The sequence below is a fragment of the Diadema antillarum genome, unplaced genomic scaffold (assembly GCF_040938485.1).
Source record: "Diadema antillarum isolate AM-2024a unplaced genomic scaffold, OU_Dant_1.0 seq00001787_RagTag, whole genome shotgun sequence".
Classification (NCBI taxonomy): Eukaryota; Metazoa; Echinodermata; class Echinoidea; order Diadematoida; family Diadematidae; genus Diadema; species Diadema antillarum.
Window position 1 is genome coordinate 35,783 of NW_027272465.1, and position 16,377 is coordinate 52,159.

The 16,377-nt window shown below is 39.7% G+C and overlaps 1 protein-coding gene across 1 annotated transcript in view; it reads right to left on the bottom strand.

Annotated features, from left to right (window-relative positions):
• Window positions 1-1,126: 1,126 nt before the first annotated feature.
• LOC139712286 (sodium/potassium-transporting ATPase subunit beta-1-like) overlaps window positions 1,127-16,377 on the bottom strand; it is a 47,810-nt gene continuing 32,559 nt past the window's right edge. Inside the window, exons 2-6 of the mRNA XM_071624126.1 lie at window positions 14,709-14,837; window positions 11,598-11,702; window positions 10,043-10,221; window positions 7,032-7,121; window positions 1,127-6,033 (exon numbers count right to left, since the gene is read on the bottom strand). Of these exons, the coding sequence (XP_071480227.1) occupies window positions 5,728-6,033; window positions 7,032-7,121; window positions 10,043-10,221; window positions 11,598-11,702; window positions 14,709-14,837 (809 nt within the window). The 3' untranslated portion in view covers window positions 1,127-5,727. The remainder of the gene's footprint in view (window positions 6,034-7,031; window positions 7,122-10,042; window positions 10,222-11,597; window positions 11,703-14,708; window positions 14,838-16,377) is intronic.

Below are 16,377 nucleotides of genomic sequence, written 5' to 3' on the forward strand. Positions count from 1 at the left end.
AGAGATATGCGAAACCGTCCTTCATGATTTACGAAGAATCAAACGTAGTTGCAACAAAATGAGGTGAGGCTTTAGATGAATTATTATGTAACTTATGTACCATTTCGTGTATAATCATGTACAAATGTGTTGAAGCTACAGTCAATGAAAGTTATAATTATTAGTCGATGCTCGCGATGATAATTTTCTCATCTACGAAACTGAAGAGTGTAGCTTTCATTGCTTAGTGTACGATGTATTTATATTTTCGACCTGTAGTTCTGGGCCCCATTTTACAAAAGATGTTAGGATAGCAACTCTTGCTGGAATGGCAACTTCCCATAGCAACAGCCAATCAGGAAGCTGGATTCTTGTCGTTACCATGACAACAATTGCCATTTTAGCAAGAGTTGCGATCATATCAACTTTTTATGAAATGGGGCCCTGGTTTTCATACAATAGCGTTTGCATTGGTTTGTTCCTTGATTTACGCAAAGCTTTTGATACTCTTGATACTCTTGATCATTCAGTTTTGTTAAATAGATTTAATAAAATTGCGGTATTCATGCTGTTTTACTAGAATTAGAACTTGAACTTGATGTGCGAACTACTGTATGTTGATACCAAATATAAAACATATTTGTACATGAAACTGATTGATGCTCTCATATTAGAATCACCTCCAACTACATGTACACTATTCAGTTATTACTTATATCAATGACAGTGTTATCTGATGTATAGTTTTCGAACTATTAAGGATCAAAAGTGGGAAATGTTTTTTGTAACACCTAGTATAAATAAGATTGTGAACGAATGCAGTCATAAATAGATTGTCTCACATTTAACCGTCAGATATTGTGCGTTTTTGTAGTGTGTAACAGGCACTGTATTAAGTATGAATTTTGTAACACTGACCTCATCAATGTGCATTTTGCATATCTTGACAAAAGTAGGCAGCAAGATGCTAAGAATACAGTGTAATATTTTGTATACTTTCTGCACCCATGCAGTACAGAGATAAAACTAGGAAAGTCACTAAGTGACCCTTTAATCTTTGGACCTAATACATGGTAGGAACTTGTTCTTTGCCAATCCACTCAACATAGATACACGAATGAAAAGAGACTCCCAATACTTTTTGGGGAAAATTCAAACGTTTTTATTAATCTTTCGTATCAGAACACACAGTCGTACAAGTACAATACACTGCCTAGAGCTACTGTTCTACGCAATATGCATTGTCATGTTCACAACACGTCTTGTTTAAGAAAACGTGTCTTCCAGGCCTGTTCTATACACTCTTCATCGGAATATTACAGTTTTTAAAATGTCAAAGAAGGGTTGCTTAAAATCCAATCACAGATCCAGAGCAATTGCTTGGGTTCACATCAATAAAGAGAAAAATACTATTTGATTTTTTTTTTCAAATCTTAAAAAGACCAACCAACTTCCAACTTTATTGTATTAAATCATAAGACAATTATTGGTTCCCATCAATAAGAGACCTACTGTTTTACACAGCACTGAACCGTACAGAGTATAGTAAATTATGTCATATGTATATAGACTGCCACAATCCATATTATAGGACAGCTCCCGACAATTGGTACATTGCATAGTTATACACAAGATAGGTACGGTAAGCATGAAATGAGGATTGGGCAAGCCTGTTGTATCACTCGCTACACTCCCAGCCATCAGCCGGACGTGCACATTGCTGACCAAATCCAATCTGGGTGGAAAGTCGGCCTGGTTTTTTTGCACTTCCCCGCTGTGACGCGGGGCTTGCAGCACAGCATCGTCGACGGCTGATAACGAGCATGTTATCGTTGCCAATAACCACACCAATCTAAAAAATACCAGATCATGGCAGTACGTGGCTGCTCATGATCCATTAAAGAGTTCCTTTCTTAAAAGAAAAATAATTCTTCAAACTGATGAATACAGTACCATTCACATAAGATTTTTTTTTTCTTTTTTTTTTTTCCATGGGCCTTTATCACAACATCCAAATTTCTCTGCACAAAGTCAGATTTCTTGGCCCACTGCCTCAGGGCACAGTAGGATTCAACCATGCTGATATTTTGGGGCATTCAAGAAACGAGTGGAATGAACTTTTTTTTTCTTTTTTTTTTGTGTATAGCTTTTTTTTTTCCTTTTTCAAATCTATAATACTACAAACACATTAAAACATCGTATCCTGCTACAAGAATAAACTCTTTTAATATAGTTTGCAATGTACCTTTCAAACAAACTGCTGGTGCTACATTGTAAGATGGTTTTGACTGCACCAAGAGTGTATGTGCAAAGTAGTCAATCATGTTGAATCGCTGAAGTACAAATAAAAACAGATAAAAATACCTAGAATGCACTTACCAAATTTGTTTCATCAGTATCAAAATGCTAATTAAATCACAACCCATCACCATTACCTACAAGTCAAAGGCTCTTCTTTTTGACTCTGTGTGTGTTTTTGTGGACAACTGAAAGTAATCAATTTCTGTTTTCTGTTGTTGTTTTCTTCCTTCTTTTTCTTGATTTCTGCATTCTGGTTATTTGGCACCAAACTCAAGACATGAAAGGATACGTATTCTACAGAGTCTGTACAAAGCGGTATTGCATAATGCATAAGACATAGATGAAAACGTGTCCAATAAAACTATTCCACCAGAAGTGCCGCAAGAGTCGGGGGTGGCATTGAGGTCGAGACCCCTCTGAACGGACAGGTTGTTGCCGCTCCCGCTCTGCGCTCCGGAAGATAATAACATGCACAGACACGCGCAAGCCCTTGCTCTCACTGTGCCCAGAACAAGTGTCAAGACCTATTCCAAGCTGAGCTGAGCGCTGGGCAGCACAAACCCCCTTTCCTGCTGGTGGTGTGATAAGATTGTTGCCTGACACTCCCAAACGGTCGAAACTGGACGAGACATTTCACCCCATCCGTCCAACCGAAGCAAAAAAGATTTGGGAAGTTTTCTCAAATTTTCAATTTCTTTTCTCATTTACAAAACTGGATGAAAGTGACATGTCATATCATTCTGCAAACATCAATCAATATAGACAATATATATAGATATATTCATTATACATATTTATATCTACCTATCACACGAGAGTAGACAATTATTGTACCATATTCTACAATTGAAGTTGCAATAATGACATTCCTCAAAATTTATGATTTTCTTTCACTTTTTTTTTTTGTGGCGAACTTACAAGTTGTGTAGATATATCAATGGAACAAAACAGCAACATCAACACGTGTTTCTTGAAACATACTTTGACATTATAGTGGTGCATTCTTATGGGGGGAAAAAAACCAAGAAAGGCCTTTACTGTTTGTGCGATTTATAACTGAAAAAATAAGAGCAATAAAGGAAATAACTACAGCAAAGTCATCCATTGATAAATGATAAATTTCACTTATTGTTTACAGTAACACAATCCACACACAAGTATGTTTGTATTTAGTATTGCTACCATTCCCTTTTGTCGACAATAAAACCCTTTCCTGACATCAATAATGTATTATCACGAACACAATGATCCAAATATATGGATAAAAGATTAAATAATAATAACAGAAAAAAATTGTCCTAATCACTACAGAATGTGGTCCAAGTACCTTGCACTCCGTAGTACTCAAGAAACCACCAACGGTTTGTACACACATGTATAATTATAAATGTGTAAAGTGCGAAAACTGAAGTATTGTTCACAAACACCTGTTATCAGTTACCTGAATAGATTCTGCATACGTATCTGCTGCAACAACTACCAAAATATGATATAAATAACGAAATCTCGTCATATATTGTCAGAAGTGTGCTACTCACTTGTTGCTAACTAGTAAACAAAAAAAAAAAAAGAACAAGAAAAAAATAAAAACACAAAAACTTCAAAAATGTGAAAATGAAAAGACTTACAGTATATAAACACAGCTTTATGAACAAGTCCCCTTCAAAGTGAATAAGAGTACAGTATTGTTTCAAGCATACACTCTCTCTACGGACAGGGATACTCAAAAGTCTCCTGAGCTTCGCTCACTTCCACACTTTCGTACTCATGCGTGCCCCACCACGTTTTGCTCAGAGGTGGAATGGGGGCGGGGCTTGTGTGGAAGAGCAAATAGCCATAGCAATGCTGAAGAAATAAACCAACACAATTCTTGAAGAGGGTTGGTCGGCCCAATTTCAGCCTGCCTCAAAGTGTGCAAGATCAACAGTAGCTTAATTTCCTCATTAGTATTTATATCAGCTTTTCTAAACCATTTCTTTCTTTCTCCTTTTTTTTTTTCCTCCAAAGGAGGCACAGCCAGATATAAGTTATGACTGTAATTGAGATATCCATGAATCACGCGCACCAAAAACAAACCACATCACAGATGGGATGGGAGCTTACTGAGCAGATGCACACGTAGCCAGATAATCGACTTTGCTGGCAAACTCACCAACTTACACACCATGAGGGTCTCAGATCTCCATCCCCCTTACAACCCTCCCGACTGTCACAAAAAACGGAGCAGAAATATTGTAGATGAAACGAACCACATTCCTGAAGATCTCTAACGTACTATCAGCAACACTGGACAGCTTGTAGTAACATTTGATGGAAATAACGAGAAAGGAACGATTCTGCTGCTACAGTATCCCCATTATATACAAGGCTACATATACAGAACAGTTACAATCAAGGATTTGCGAATTAGATGTTAAAAATCACGGCTCGAGGTCACACACTCGTGCAACTAGAAAACACTGTCTCTCCATCTCTCACACACGATCTCTCTCTCTCTCTCTCGCTCTCATCTAACTAACTATTTCTACGTTCATCTCTTGCGCCCTATTCGTCCCACTCAAATCACACTGGTTAGAGAGCACCAAGAAAGCTACACGGAGCAAACGATTCTACTAAAACTTAACACGCTTCCACCGGTTTTTGCAGCACAGCGAGGTCTCGGCTAACACTCTTCACCTTGCGCAAGCATCAGCTGCCTTCACTCAAATCGCTTTTAAAAGGCCCTAGCAAGAACCCGGGCACAATACAAGAAGGCCTGCCCTGATGCTGCGGTGCGCAAAAGGAAATATTGAAAAATAAAATAAAATGAAAAAAAACATACACACACACATAAAAAAAAAAAATCCAAACAAAATTCAAACTCCAAGCTAATCTTTGCAACACTTTGAATGACTGGCTTTCCTGAATATGTTTGTTTTCATCCCATGTCATTGCCAATGCACATATGAGAGAAGAAGCAAGTACTGCTCTCGTACACTCACCCTTCAACGCTTTAGGGTGGGGGAGGGAGGGGGGTGCTGGTTTCCATGCGGCAGTACTGGACGCAGGCATCAAGGCAGTTTAATAAAGCCTTTCAGACATAATAATGAGTCGGCCAAATCAGGCAAAGGATACAAAATGGAACAAAAAAAAAGAACCTTCTAGACTAAAAAGAAAAGTTCACATAGAGGCTTTGGGCTGCAAACTCTCTGAAAATGGGGGCAAAATTCTGATGCGGTTTGCTCTGTATGCCTACGAAAACCACTTCTAAAACAATTATCAAAACATGCGGACAGTGAAAGGGGTATGTATTTCATGCTTTTCTTCTCTTTCTTTTTGAGGGAAGGGAAGTTCATCGGCAGTGACTTGATTCTTCTCTCATTGCGACCCTTTACCTACAAATGATATCTGGAAAGAAACAAAGACTATGGCTCATATATAGTTGGGGAACTCATGCGTTAGCTTGTGTTACATCTCGTCTTTGGGTGCTGCTGATTTACCCAATTTGAAAATGACTGTAAACTGTGACCTCTCTTTGGTATCGTAGAGGCCACCCCTTGGGTCTAGATTTGCGGCAAATGCCTCGCACTGCACTTTCACGTCCCTGTCCACGGCCTCCTCCTCGTTGAGGGAGACACGCACAGCCACGTAGGGGGTGATGTAGCGCGCCTGGTCTTTCTTGTTGGTGCCGACCACGTAGGGGAAGTACGCAAAAGGAATTCCAGTGGGCGGGTATACTTGAGTGGCATTCACGGCCGCGACATCCTTGTCTTTCTGAAATGTGGAATGCGCAACAAGAGAAAACACAATGGCACGAAAGTCATGATAACAAGTCTGTACCCTCATAACAGTACCCCTAATGAATCCCTGAAAACATATTGTAAATTGGCAAATTTTTGTGGGACATTTGATTTGCTATTTCACGCAACTTGTGGCTGGCGTAACTTATAAAACTCGCAAAAACTTCTTCCCAATTTTCTCTGCACATTTTGAATGGGTTGACAACAGAGCAGCACAAATTCAAGAACCAGTGCATGTGTTTTTGAGCCGGGCAGTGAGGGAAAATGAATCGAGCAATAACAGAATATGACTTTTCTCTTCTCTAACACCAGTTAGATGATTAAATACATGAACATGCACCAGTAAACGACATTGATACTCATCTTAATATGTGAATAGGTCTAAAGAAGCAGAAGTACGGTCAATAGCACTGCATGAGTTTACTTGAGCTACAAAGAGGGAATATTCTCACGGTGTTACTGGCCTTTGTCACAATTTGAAGCTATCATCTACACTTTAACAATTCTTAATATTTATCACGACATGCATTTGCTGGGCAATTTCATCTCACTGACCTTCCAACTACAGACTTTGAATGCCCACACATCACAACACAACACTGTCAGCATCAGCACAGCAGGGGCAATGTTACAAGCCAGTCTGCTGGTAAGACTCACCGCTAAACACACCCCGAGTCTAAACTGAGCGCAGTACTATAAAAACCGGAAATATTAGCGGCATGAAACTATTCCCAATTGCCACTGCCATTTATCTGCATTGAGCAGACACACACTTTTGAGTGCATTCTACTTTTGAGAATCCTGGCTCCTCGAGAAGTTTGTGAAAGTTTCATGCTCTTGAAAAATTTCTGGTTTCACAATAACCTCTGCTTATTTTCGTCTCCCCTTATTAGTGCTCAGTTCGACAATCGTACAAAGAGGAAATATCACTCTCAATGTGTCTTTCTGATATAGGAAAATGTTAACACTCACGTATGGTTTGCACTTGATCAGAACGTGGCCGTTTACGTAACCATCGGGAGCATCTTCCGCAGCGAAATTTTCAGGGATCCATCCCCACACCTGCAAAGGAGAGAAGACAAACATAAATCTTCACTACATTTGTTTTTGTTCTTTTTTTGGGGGGGGGGGGGGGAGGTAGGAGCAGGAATTCATGAGGTAGAAACAATATCGTAGTACTGGTGATATTCAAAGAAAGAAGTTTAAAAACAGAAGTTAACGAGTTATTAACAAATTTAAAAGAAAAATTGATACACATCTTTACAAACATACTGTGAATCAATGACATCAATGCAACCACTTTGTCAGTGTAACAAAAAAAAATCTCAATGGTAATGAACCTGATTTTGTATTTACACAGAATATAAAGTTTTCACACTATGTTTCAAATAAAGCTGTATCTCCTTCACATCTTCAGCAAGTTATTATCCTGCCCTGAGCAGTTCATATCATGGCCAGAAAACTGCTCCATGGGTGGCATATTAAACCGATGGTACAGTTTCAATCAAGTGGGCTACAGATTTCCAACAACTTTCTATAATGATTTTTTTATTTTAGACAATGAGAAACCTCTTCTGGAACATGAAATAGTACATAATTTTAAGAGAAATTCAAAATTTGATGATAACTGGTTTAAAAAATGACTGAGATAACCAAAATAATCATATCATCCAAAATTATCAAAATACTGTAAAACAAGGAATGTTTGCGTGCATTTTAATTTCGCGAATTTCGCGTTCGCGAGCGCCAGGATTTGCGAAATTAAAATGCACGCGAAATTTCTTGTTTTAACACTATACACATTGAACGCCAGTGGCAATTCGCGAAAATTTCATGCCATGAAAAAGGCCGTCGGCTCTAATTCAAGAAAATTTCGTGCCCCGAATATATCATGTTTTACAGTATCCAGAAAAGGAGGAACCCACCTTTTATTAGGATAACTTTGCTTTACGTTGTTTTTGGATATTTCAGCCATTTCAAAACCAATTTTCATCAAATGAACTTTGGATTCCACTTAGAACTGGATGCTCTTTGGTATTTTGTACAGTGGTTTTTTTTAAGTATTTCGCAAAAAGTTAGAGGCTGAATCCTCACCTCCACCAACACTATACCATCCCTTTAAGCTTTGTGAACACAAACATGTGTGAGCAAACACCCACACACAGGCAGAGAGATGCCAACACAGGGAGGCATTCGTGGACGCTGCGGAATAGCCAGTCGTATGGCGTACTGAAACTGCACCGCCGCCACATTACAACTGGCTGAGAAAACATGATTTGGCTTGATCGATTGCACACAATTCATGCAACATGCTGGAGAATTGAAGTTGTGGGCCACCTCAGCACACGTATGAATACAAAACCAACTCGGCAGCACAATGTTTAAATGTTTTGTGTATCGCCACCTTAGTGGGCGTCTCATTTCACGGCGTTCTCGCTCAGCCATAAGCCACCCCGAGCACACTCACATGCCTCCTGTGCTGCGCTACATGAGAGATGCATGCATGCTTGCATGCAGGACACCAGCGGGTCAACTCCAGGACTGACTTTGGCGGCTGGGCTAAATGAGACCTAAACTTGAGCAGCGACAAGCAGGCAATCAACATAATTGACCTGTAGGGCAATTGCACGTTGTGTGTTTCACTCCCTCATTCAATCTATCCCCACCCCCCCTCCCCTCCCCTCCCATGCTGGTTGGCATGACAGGACAACAACAAATGAAACTTCTGGGTGGCAGCAGTGCCTGGGACAGATATATGCATCACAGAATGCTACCTGACACAACCGTGCAGCATATTGCTTGCTATACAAAACACACTCCACGCCCCACAACCTCACAACTTTGCAGGGCTGCCAACGAGCATGGGATAAAAATCAGGGAGGTTCAAAAAGGGAAACCGAGGAAGATTTGTGCGTGCTATCATGCATCTCAGTCATTTTCACATCAGGTCGGCTCTTATTTTCTCTTGCCAGGACACGAGGAGAAATCAAGTTTATAAGGGTCGTCCTGCAGAATCGGGGAGACTTCGTAACTTTTGAAAATGTGGCATTCCTCTTGAACCACATGAGAAGAGATTCCATAGAAATGTAATTTTTATTTCGTTGTTCTGTTTTCTTATCTAGTATGCTGGGGGGGGGGGGACCTTTCTCGGCACCATTGCACATTCATCTCAATAAACCAGCTTTTGGACAGGCAAGTCTAAGCAAGGAACAGAATTGATTCCACTTTGAGGAAGCGGTGCACAATTTGAAAACCAAGAGACCGTCTAGACGAGAAAACTTCAACTGCACATGCACATGCAGCTATACAGATATTGCGATGATGTCGAAGTTCCTAGCCATGTACGAATATCAGTCAGAACACAACATTGCAGTAATTTGAGGGTTTGAAAGGCTCATTTTTTGGTAGAAGAAATGTATTTTCCATGAAAGCTGCTGTATTTTTGGCAACCCCCCCCCCCAAAAAAAAGAGCCAAAAAAAAAGACAAAAAAAAAAAAAAAACAGACATGCAAAAATCCCAGTAAAGGACAGTGCAAAAAAAGTAACAGTTGGCAAAGATGCCATGGATGTATGACATAAATGGTACCCTGGGGTACCAAATAAAAATCTGCCAGTTTGTTGAATTATTATCATTTTTCAAGGTTGTACTCTAGGTTGCCAAAATGTGGGAAATTATTATCATTTTTTTTTTTTTTTGTTGGGGGGGGGGGGGCACACACGATAGCTAGCTGGAGCTAGCGCATGCTAGCCACTGTACTGCACTGAAGCACACGCTATTGTTAGCACAGCGTATCATGCATGCATAGTGTAACATGCAATGGCATGGGAATGACTATGTAAACGCGCACACAGTGCATGCATTTCTTTGCGGCTGTCCTCGAGTAGACGCGAGGTGGCGCTACACAATGTGGTACCCAGGGGTTCACTATGGTACCCTGGAGAAACGCATGATGCATCATATGATAAAGAGGATCTTTCCTTACCCTGTTCAGGTTGACCAGCACACATGGCTGTGTGGTCGTGTAGCCGAAGGAGTTCTCAGGAGTACAATACTGTCCGAGAGTGCTGAGGTCAAAAGTGCAGTACCTCTGCTCTGACTTGTCTCCGGGTAGCGTTGCATTGCATGGCATCGCCTCTTCGTCAAAATTGCTTTCATTAATTTCTGCGGACAGACGGTTTATGGAGAGGAAAGATCACACAATCAGAATGTGGGCAGTACGATACCACATAAGCATGTACTCCACTGCAAAAGGCTTTCAAACGCAATTTCATTATCAGTGTCTTAACTGTTTGTCTTTGTATTTTATCTAGAATCACTCATGAATATGGTATTTCAAATGAATGAAACAAAGAATAAACACCTCCCCTTAACCCCTTTTGAACAGTCAGAATCATCTACATACATATAAATGATGAGCCCAGCTTTCATATTTTAGATACTCGAGATTTGGTCCAGTGTATGAAGGAAACCAATCTCTCCATTAAAGCAAATAAAGTCACCATGGCTATTTACCCCATCTCCTCCAACCCCCCCCCCCCCCCCCAAAAAAAAAATATATATATCATGAACACAAGACAAGAGACCCATGGGTCGAGCGCTCACCCGATTATCGCAAGTTCACCTTTCACACAGTCACTAATCTATTAAAATTATTCACAGCTCTACCAAAATTTGACAAGGCATTCTTATGGAAGATGAAAATATACAATAAGGGCCCAAATTTTTAAAGATTCCTTACTTATGAGGAGATTGGGGGCCCCCTGGAACCCTCTGGGTGTGGCATGGTGCCCATTTTGTCAAATTGAGTTCCTAATCCCCTAGAGAAGCTACCTGCCACGTTTCTTAAATCGGTCATGGGGTTCTCAAGAAGAAGATGAAAATGTACAATTTAGGCCCCATTAGGACCCCTCCCCTGGGTCCCAAGGGGGGCACCCCTGATTCCGCCATGAACAAACTTGAAACTACAGTCATCAATGTACTTAGCTCATAGTATTAACGTTGCTCTATCACTTCTGGTTCTAGAGAAGAAGATTTTTAAAGATTCCTTCATTTTGGGGGGTTTAGGCCCCCCTGGGGGCCCTGGATGGGGCATGGTGCCCATTTTAACAAATTGAGTTCCTAACCCCTAGGGATGCTACCTGCCAAGTTTGGTGAAAATCGGTTAAGGGGGTTTTTGAGAAGAAGATGAAAATGTAAAAAGTTTACGGACGAAGGGCGATCGAAATACTGTAAAAGTGGTTTCTTTCGCGTACAGAAACTTTTGCGGTTTCCATCAGTGCTGACTTTTTCGCGTGTATTTAAATTCGCAGTCGGTAATGATAGCCTTGTAACAAGCGACGAGTGCAAAACATTTTTGCACGATGTTAAATTCACGGTTCAACCTCAAAGCGCGAAAAGCGCAAAAAAAAAAAACCACCGCGAAAGAAACCACTTTTACAGTAGCTCACTTGAGCCCTTTGGCTCAGGTGAGCTAAAAAGCCATAATCACAAATGAGATTTCTCATCACCATAATTATTCTGTGCTATGCCATACTCACTCTTCCAAAGGTCGTCAAGCTTGTCCACTGTTTTACTGAAGGTTGCCTCATTTGTAGGAGTGTAGCTTATCCTTTCTTCAAGTTCACTTGGAGTTACTACTAGACCTGAAGAAACAATGACAAAAGATAGAGAAGTAAAAATAAACAAAATAAACAGAAAGTAAAACAAGAGAAGTCAACAAGCACACACAAAACTAGAAATGTCGCTATGGCGACTGGTATGCCTCCGCCATAATGCATGATTCTCCTAATAGGTCTATAGTACATGTGGACAATGTGTGATTACATTTTGACAAAATTGGCAAAATATTGAAATGACAAGTTTGTCACAAATGTGTTGAATGTTCATCTCCCTTGACCTGGGTTTAATTGGATGAATAGGAGAGTATGTATTTGGGGATTTAAGGACTTTCACTTAACTTTGACCTATCATAAGTTTATGCATTGAGCAATTTTCAAGGTATGGAGAAAAAGTGCAATTTCTGTATTAAATAGTACATTGTTACCATTTTCATCTGGCCTTTGACCCTAAAATTCATAAGATAAACACTGTCAGGAAGAACATGTAGTAAGTTTCAAGATAACTTGAGCCACTTCCGAGATATGGAGGAAAAAGTTAGTTCAGCACTTTCATTTGATCTTTGACCTTTTGACCTTTCAAGTTCAAGTTCAAATTTATTTGTTTTTTTTCCACAATATACACACATAAATCTCACTTTCTTGAGTGACTGTCCACAAAAATCATAACGGATGGACGGAAGGACGGACGGAAGGACGGACGGAAGGACGGACGGAAGGACAAACCGAAAACATAATGCCTCCTGCACCACTTCGTGGCGGAGGCATGAAAATCAAGATAGCAATTGAAAAACAGATTTAGAACTGATGTATCTTGATACTACTTATTATTTTTGTCTTGTTTCGAGTTTAATACTCACTTTCACAGCCAATCAGGAATAAGTCCACCAAAATCTTTGCAAGTCTTTGTAAAAAATTGTGAATTGCATCCAAGCAGCACCCATGGCTTTGATAATAGGCCCAATAAATCCCATTGCTGCCAATTCATCTGATTCCTCTAAACATGTTGTGCACATGTCATGGTAAAGCCTACGATGTATGCAATAAGCCGGTTCGTAATTACCACATATGCACATTTTCCCAAATCATCCTGCTTTTTTCTCTCAATTAGGCACTTCACTCATTTTCTCAGCTTCAGCTTGTCTGACATTGCAATTTACGGAATTCAGAATATAACATTTCACTGCCTTGAATGGTTTCAAAGACAAACTTGGTCACATAATTCAAACTCAGTATCTTATACGTCATGACAACAAGTAACTGATAACTCATACACACTACATTGTTTCTGCTTGTTATTGTTAAACTTTGGTTATGATTGCTCACTGTTTTTGAACATATTTTCAACCTTGCATTTAATAATTTCTTACTGCTTTTAACTTTTATTTCTGTATCACTTTTTATCTATTTAGATGTCACATCTTGTTAATTTCACTATGATCCTCCTTTTCTCTTTGTTGCTGTTGTACTGTGATGTTTATTCGCAATATTTGATATTTGAAACAGGACTCACTTGAAAAGCTGGCCCTTGGGCCCTGAATGTGACTACAATAACAAAGAATTAACCTGCATAGACCAGGTGACCATTATGAAGCAGCCATTTCCATTCCAACAAATACATGAACAAGCATTATCTATCATCGCTATTTATTGGCTTTAATGCACACTCTTTGTTGCTGTCTCTTTAATGTGCTGGCAAGCACTATTTTCAGTAAAACAAGGAATGCTCGCGTGCATTTCAATTGTGCGAATTTATAAGGATGACATGAACAATCACTGCATCGCAGATGCTCATCTCTCTGAATTTACAAATCACCATGTCTGTTATCACATGTATGACTTTTTTCTGCTCATGCGCAAAGCGGAGTTGCAAACTGGCTTATACTTTCACAGCAAGCCATGAAATATATACAGGTCTTGATTAGCACTGCCACAGCTGACAGAGTGAAACCACCTGGCTTTTGATTAGTCATGACTAATTTCTGTCACTCAAGTCAGAAAGCTAGTAGTGGTAGTGGCAAGTCGTACCTTCCATCCAGGTTCTGAATTTAAAGGCATTATTTACAATTTACAGATGAAACAAAAAACCAGCTTTAATTGCACAGTGAAAGCTTTCTATTGCTTTCTCTCTAATAAACTCTTTCTCATTTTCCTTCAGATTCACTATCCTTTCATATCAATCATTGTTTTGCTTTGTGGAATAGTTTGTTTCATTGTAGCTACATTGTAAGTATATTGAGAGCTTCTTAAATATATTTGTTTCTCTGTGTATCTAATAAGACCCCACATTTTAAAGCTTTGCTTAGTGGGGACCATCCTACATGATACTTTGATTTTCTTTGTATGTCTCTGTATTCTCTCACAATGACTTTTTTTTTTTTGGTACATTTATCAATACAGTTCGACCTCGATTATCCGGCCATGTCGGGACCGGCGCTCATCCGGATAAGCGAATTGGCCGGATATGGGAGACACAATGTTAATGTATATAGCTGCCGTCCAAGCTGCCGTCCCAGTGCACTGGCAGCTAGGCAGGTAGTGTACCCCGCAACGGTGGTGTAATCTACAAATTGTATGCTAGCCTGAGCAAAATTGTAGTCCCTTACGTTTACGATGATAATGTGGTGTGAATTTATGTTAGTTCTGTCGGGAATATTGTAGGTAAATCGTGTGACTTTTTTAGAAATTTTAATTGAGTTTAAAGTCACTGTTTTTTCTCAATTTTTGGATGAAAAAAAAAAAGTCCTTCACTGCGTGAACGCGTACGGATAATAGAGATTTCCGGATAAAAGGAGGCTGGATAATCGAGGTCGAACTGTATGCATAGTCATAGCCATGACAGATGAATGTGTACGTTTCCTAAAACGATTTGTTGATTTCATCAGCTGAGAACGATAAGGGCATTAAGTTGCCACTAAACCCAGTGTTCAAGACAACTTAACGCCCTTGTCGTTCTCAACAGATGATTTCCACCATGTAGAAACAATAAATGAAATTGAAAAATGGAGGAAAAAAAGTTCGACTGGTGCTTACTCGGCGTGCTGACATAGGAGACCCACTTAGGCCGGCTGTAGTCCACAGTTTGCATGAAGATCAGCAACATACAGGCCCAGAATGCAGCAAGGCATGTGTAAAAGCAGAAATAGAAGAGCGAGATTTGACCTGCGAAGTAAACGAGAAAATACCAAAATTGAACATTTCATATAAAGAACCAGACACACAATTATATAAAAATCAAGGAAATTGCAACTTAACTGGGTACAAGACATTGTGGCTACTCTAATCCGTAACAGCATGGGCTACTTCATACATTGCACACAATATCAATCTCTGAACGGTAACTAACAAAAATGCTTGAACTTTCAACAAAATGTGCTCGATGCTCAAACTCGTACTGGTACACATTCTTCTGTCAGTAAAGAATTACCTATTTCTACTATGAGCGCATAATTCAAAATTTCATGAGACAGGGTATTTTTGTTCTCTTTTTCAATAAATGGCCATGTATTCCTACATACACGTGTGATGGATACAAAATGGCTACAGAATGGCTACAGAATATCTGAATGCAATGGATGTCATAAATTATGTGCAAGTGGCACATTCAGAATGAAGTCATCAATCGCACCATATCGATCTGCAGTGGCACTACAAATGAGCATTGCACAACAGGAACAACCACTTCCCTTGTCACCCTACACAGGGGGATGTGGCAAAATGTTTGATGCGCACACATGCATGCAGTAGAACAGTGTGCACTGCTCTGTCAAGCAGCTCTTCACATTACGGCCAACACTGTACAATACTTGTGACAAGCAAACACTCAAGAAGACCTGGGGAAGAACAGTGAGGACACTGGTTGGAACACAGCTGGCCAGATGTGCGGCCCAAATATATAAAAAATCCATACCCTCCCCCCCCCCCCAAAAAAAAACAACAAACAACACACACACATACACACACACAACAAAGCCAACAACACAAAAGTCAAATGAACGCTTTTAAGCGTCCACTTAAAACAACCCCTCTCCACGTACACAAAGCAAAACAGCACCCAATTTGGATCGACGATAAAAGAAACAAAAATCACATGAAGAACAGCGGAAGAAAGATGATCATCATAGGAAGTCAGATGACACAGAATACAATGGAAGAATAGTAATGTATATGCAGCAGGGGAACACTTTTGACTTCCCAAGCAAGTTTTGGCAAAAAGTCCCCAGTGAGGTTGGTTTCTCTTTCAGAATTCCTTTCAGGAAAACGGGTTAAAAGCTAGGAAAAAGGGCTAAAAGCTAGGAATGCACATAGTTAGGCCTGTAATACCTATCACTGATGTGACTAAAGCAGCTTTCAGATTCTTTCTCTATTTGTCTTGTGTTAACCATACCTCAATTTCATGCTTACAATATTTTATGTGCACTGGGATATCATATGCGTTTCCCATACACTGCATGTATTTTTACTTTCACAAGTTTTACAACAAAATAGTACCAATACCTAAGTTTTCATAATACATTGTACATATATATGTTTTTTGGGTTTTTTTTTTTTTCTTGGAGTGTAAGCAATGGACAAGATCTCACTTGTAAGGAGCTACCATTCCTTTTTAGCACAGCTTTCAGCTGAGGAAATGCTTTAATAGGATGACAAGCCCGTGTTAATAGCCGCAATCCTCCAGCGGAAGAAGTCACCGTGCACTTGA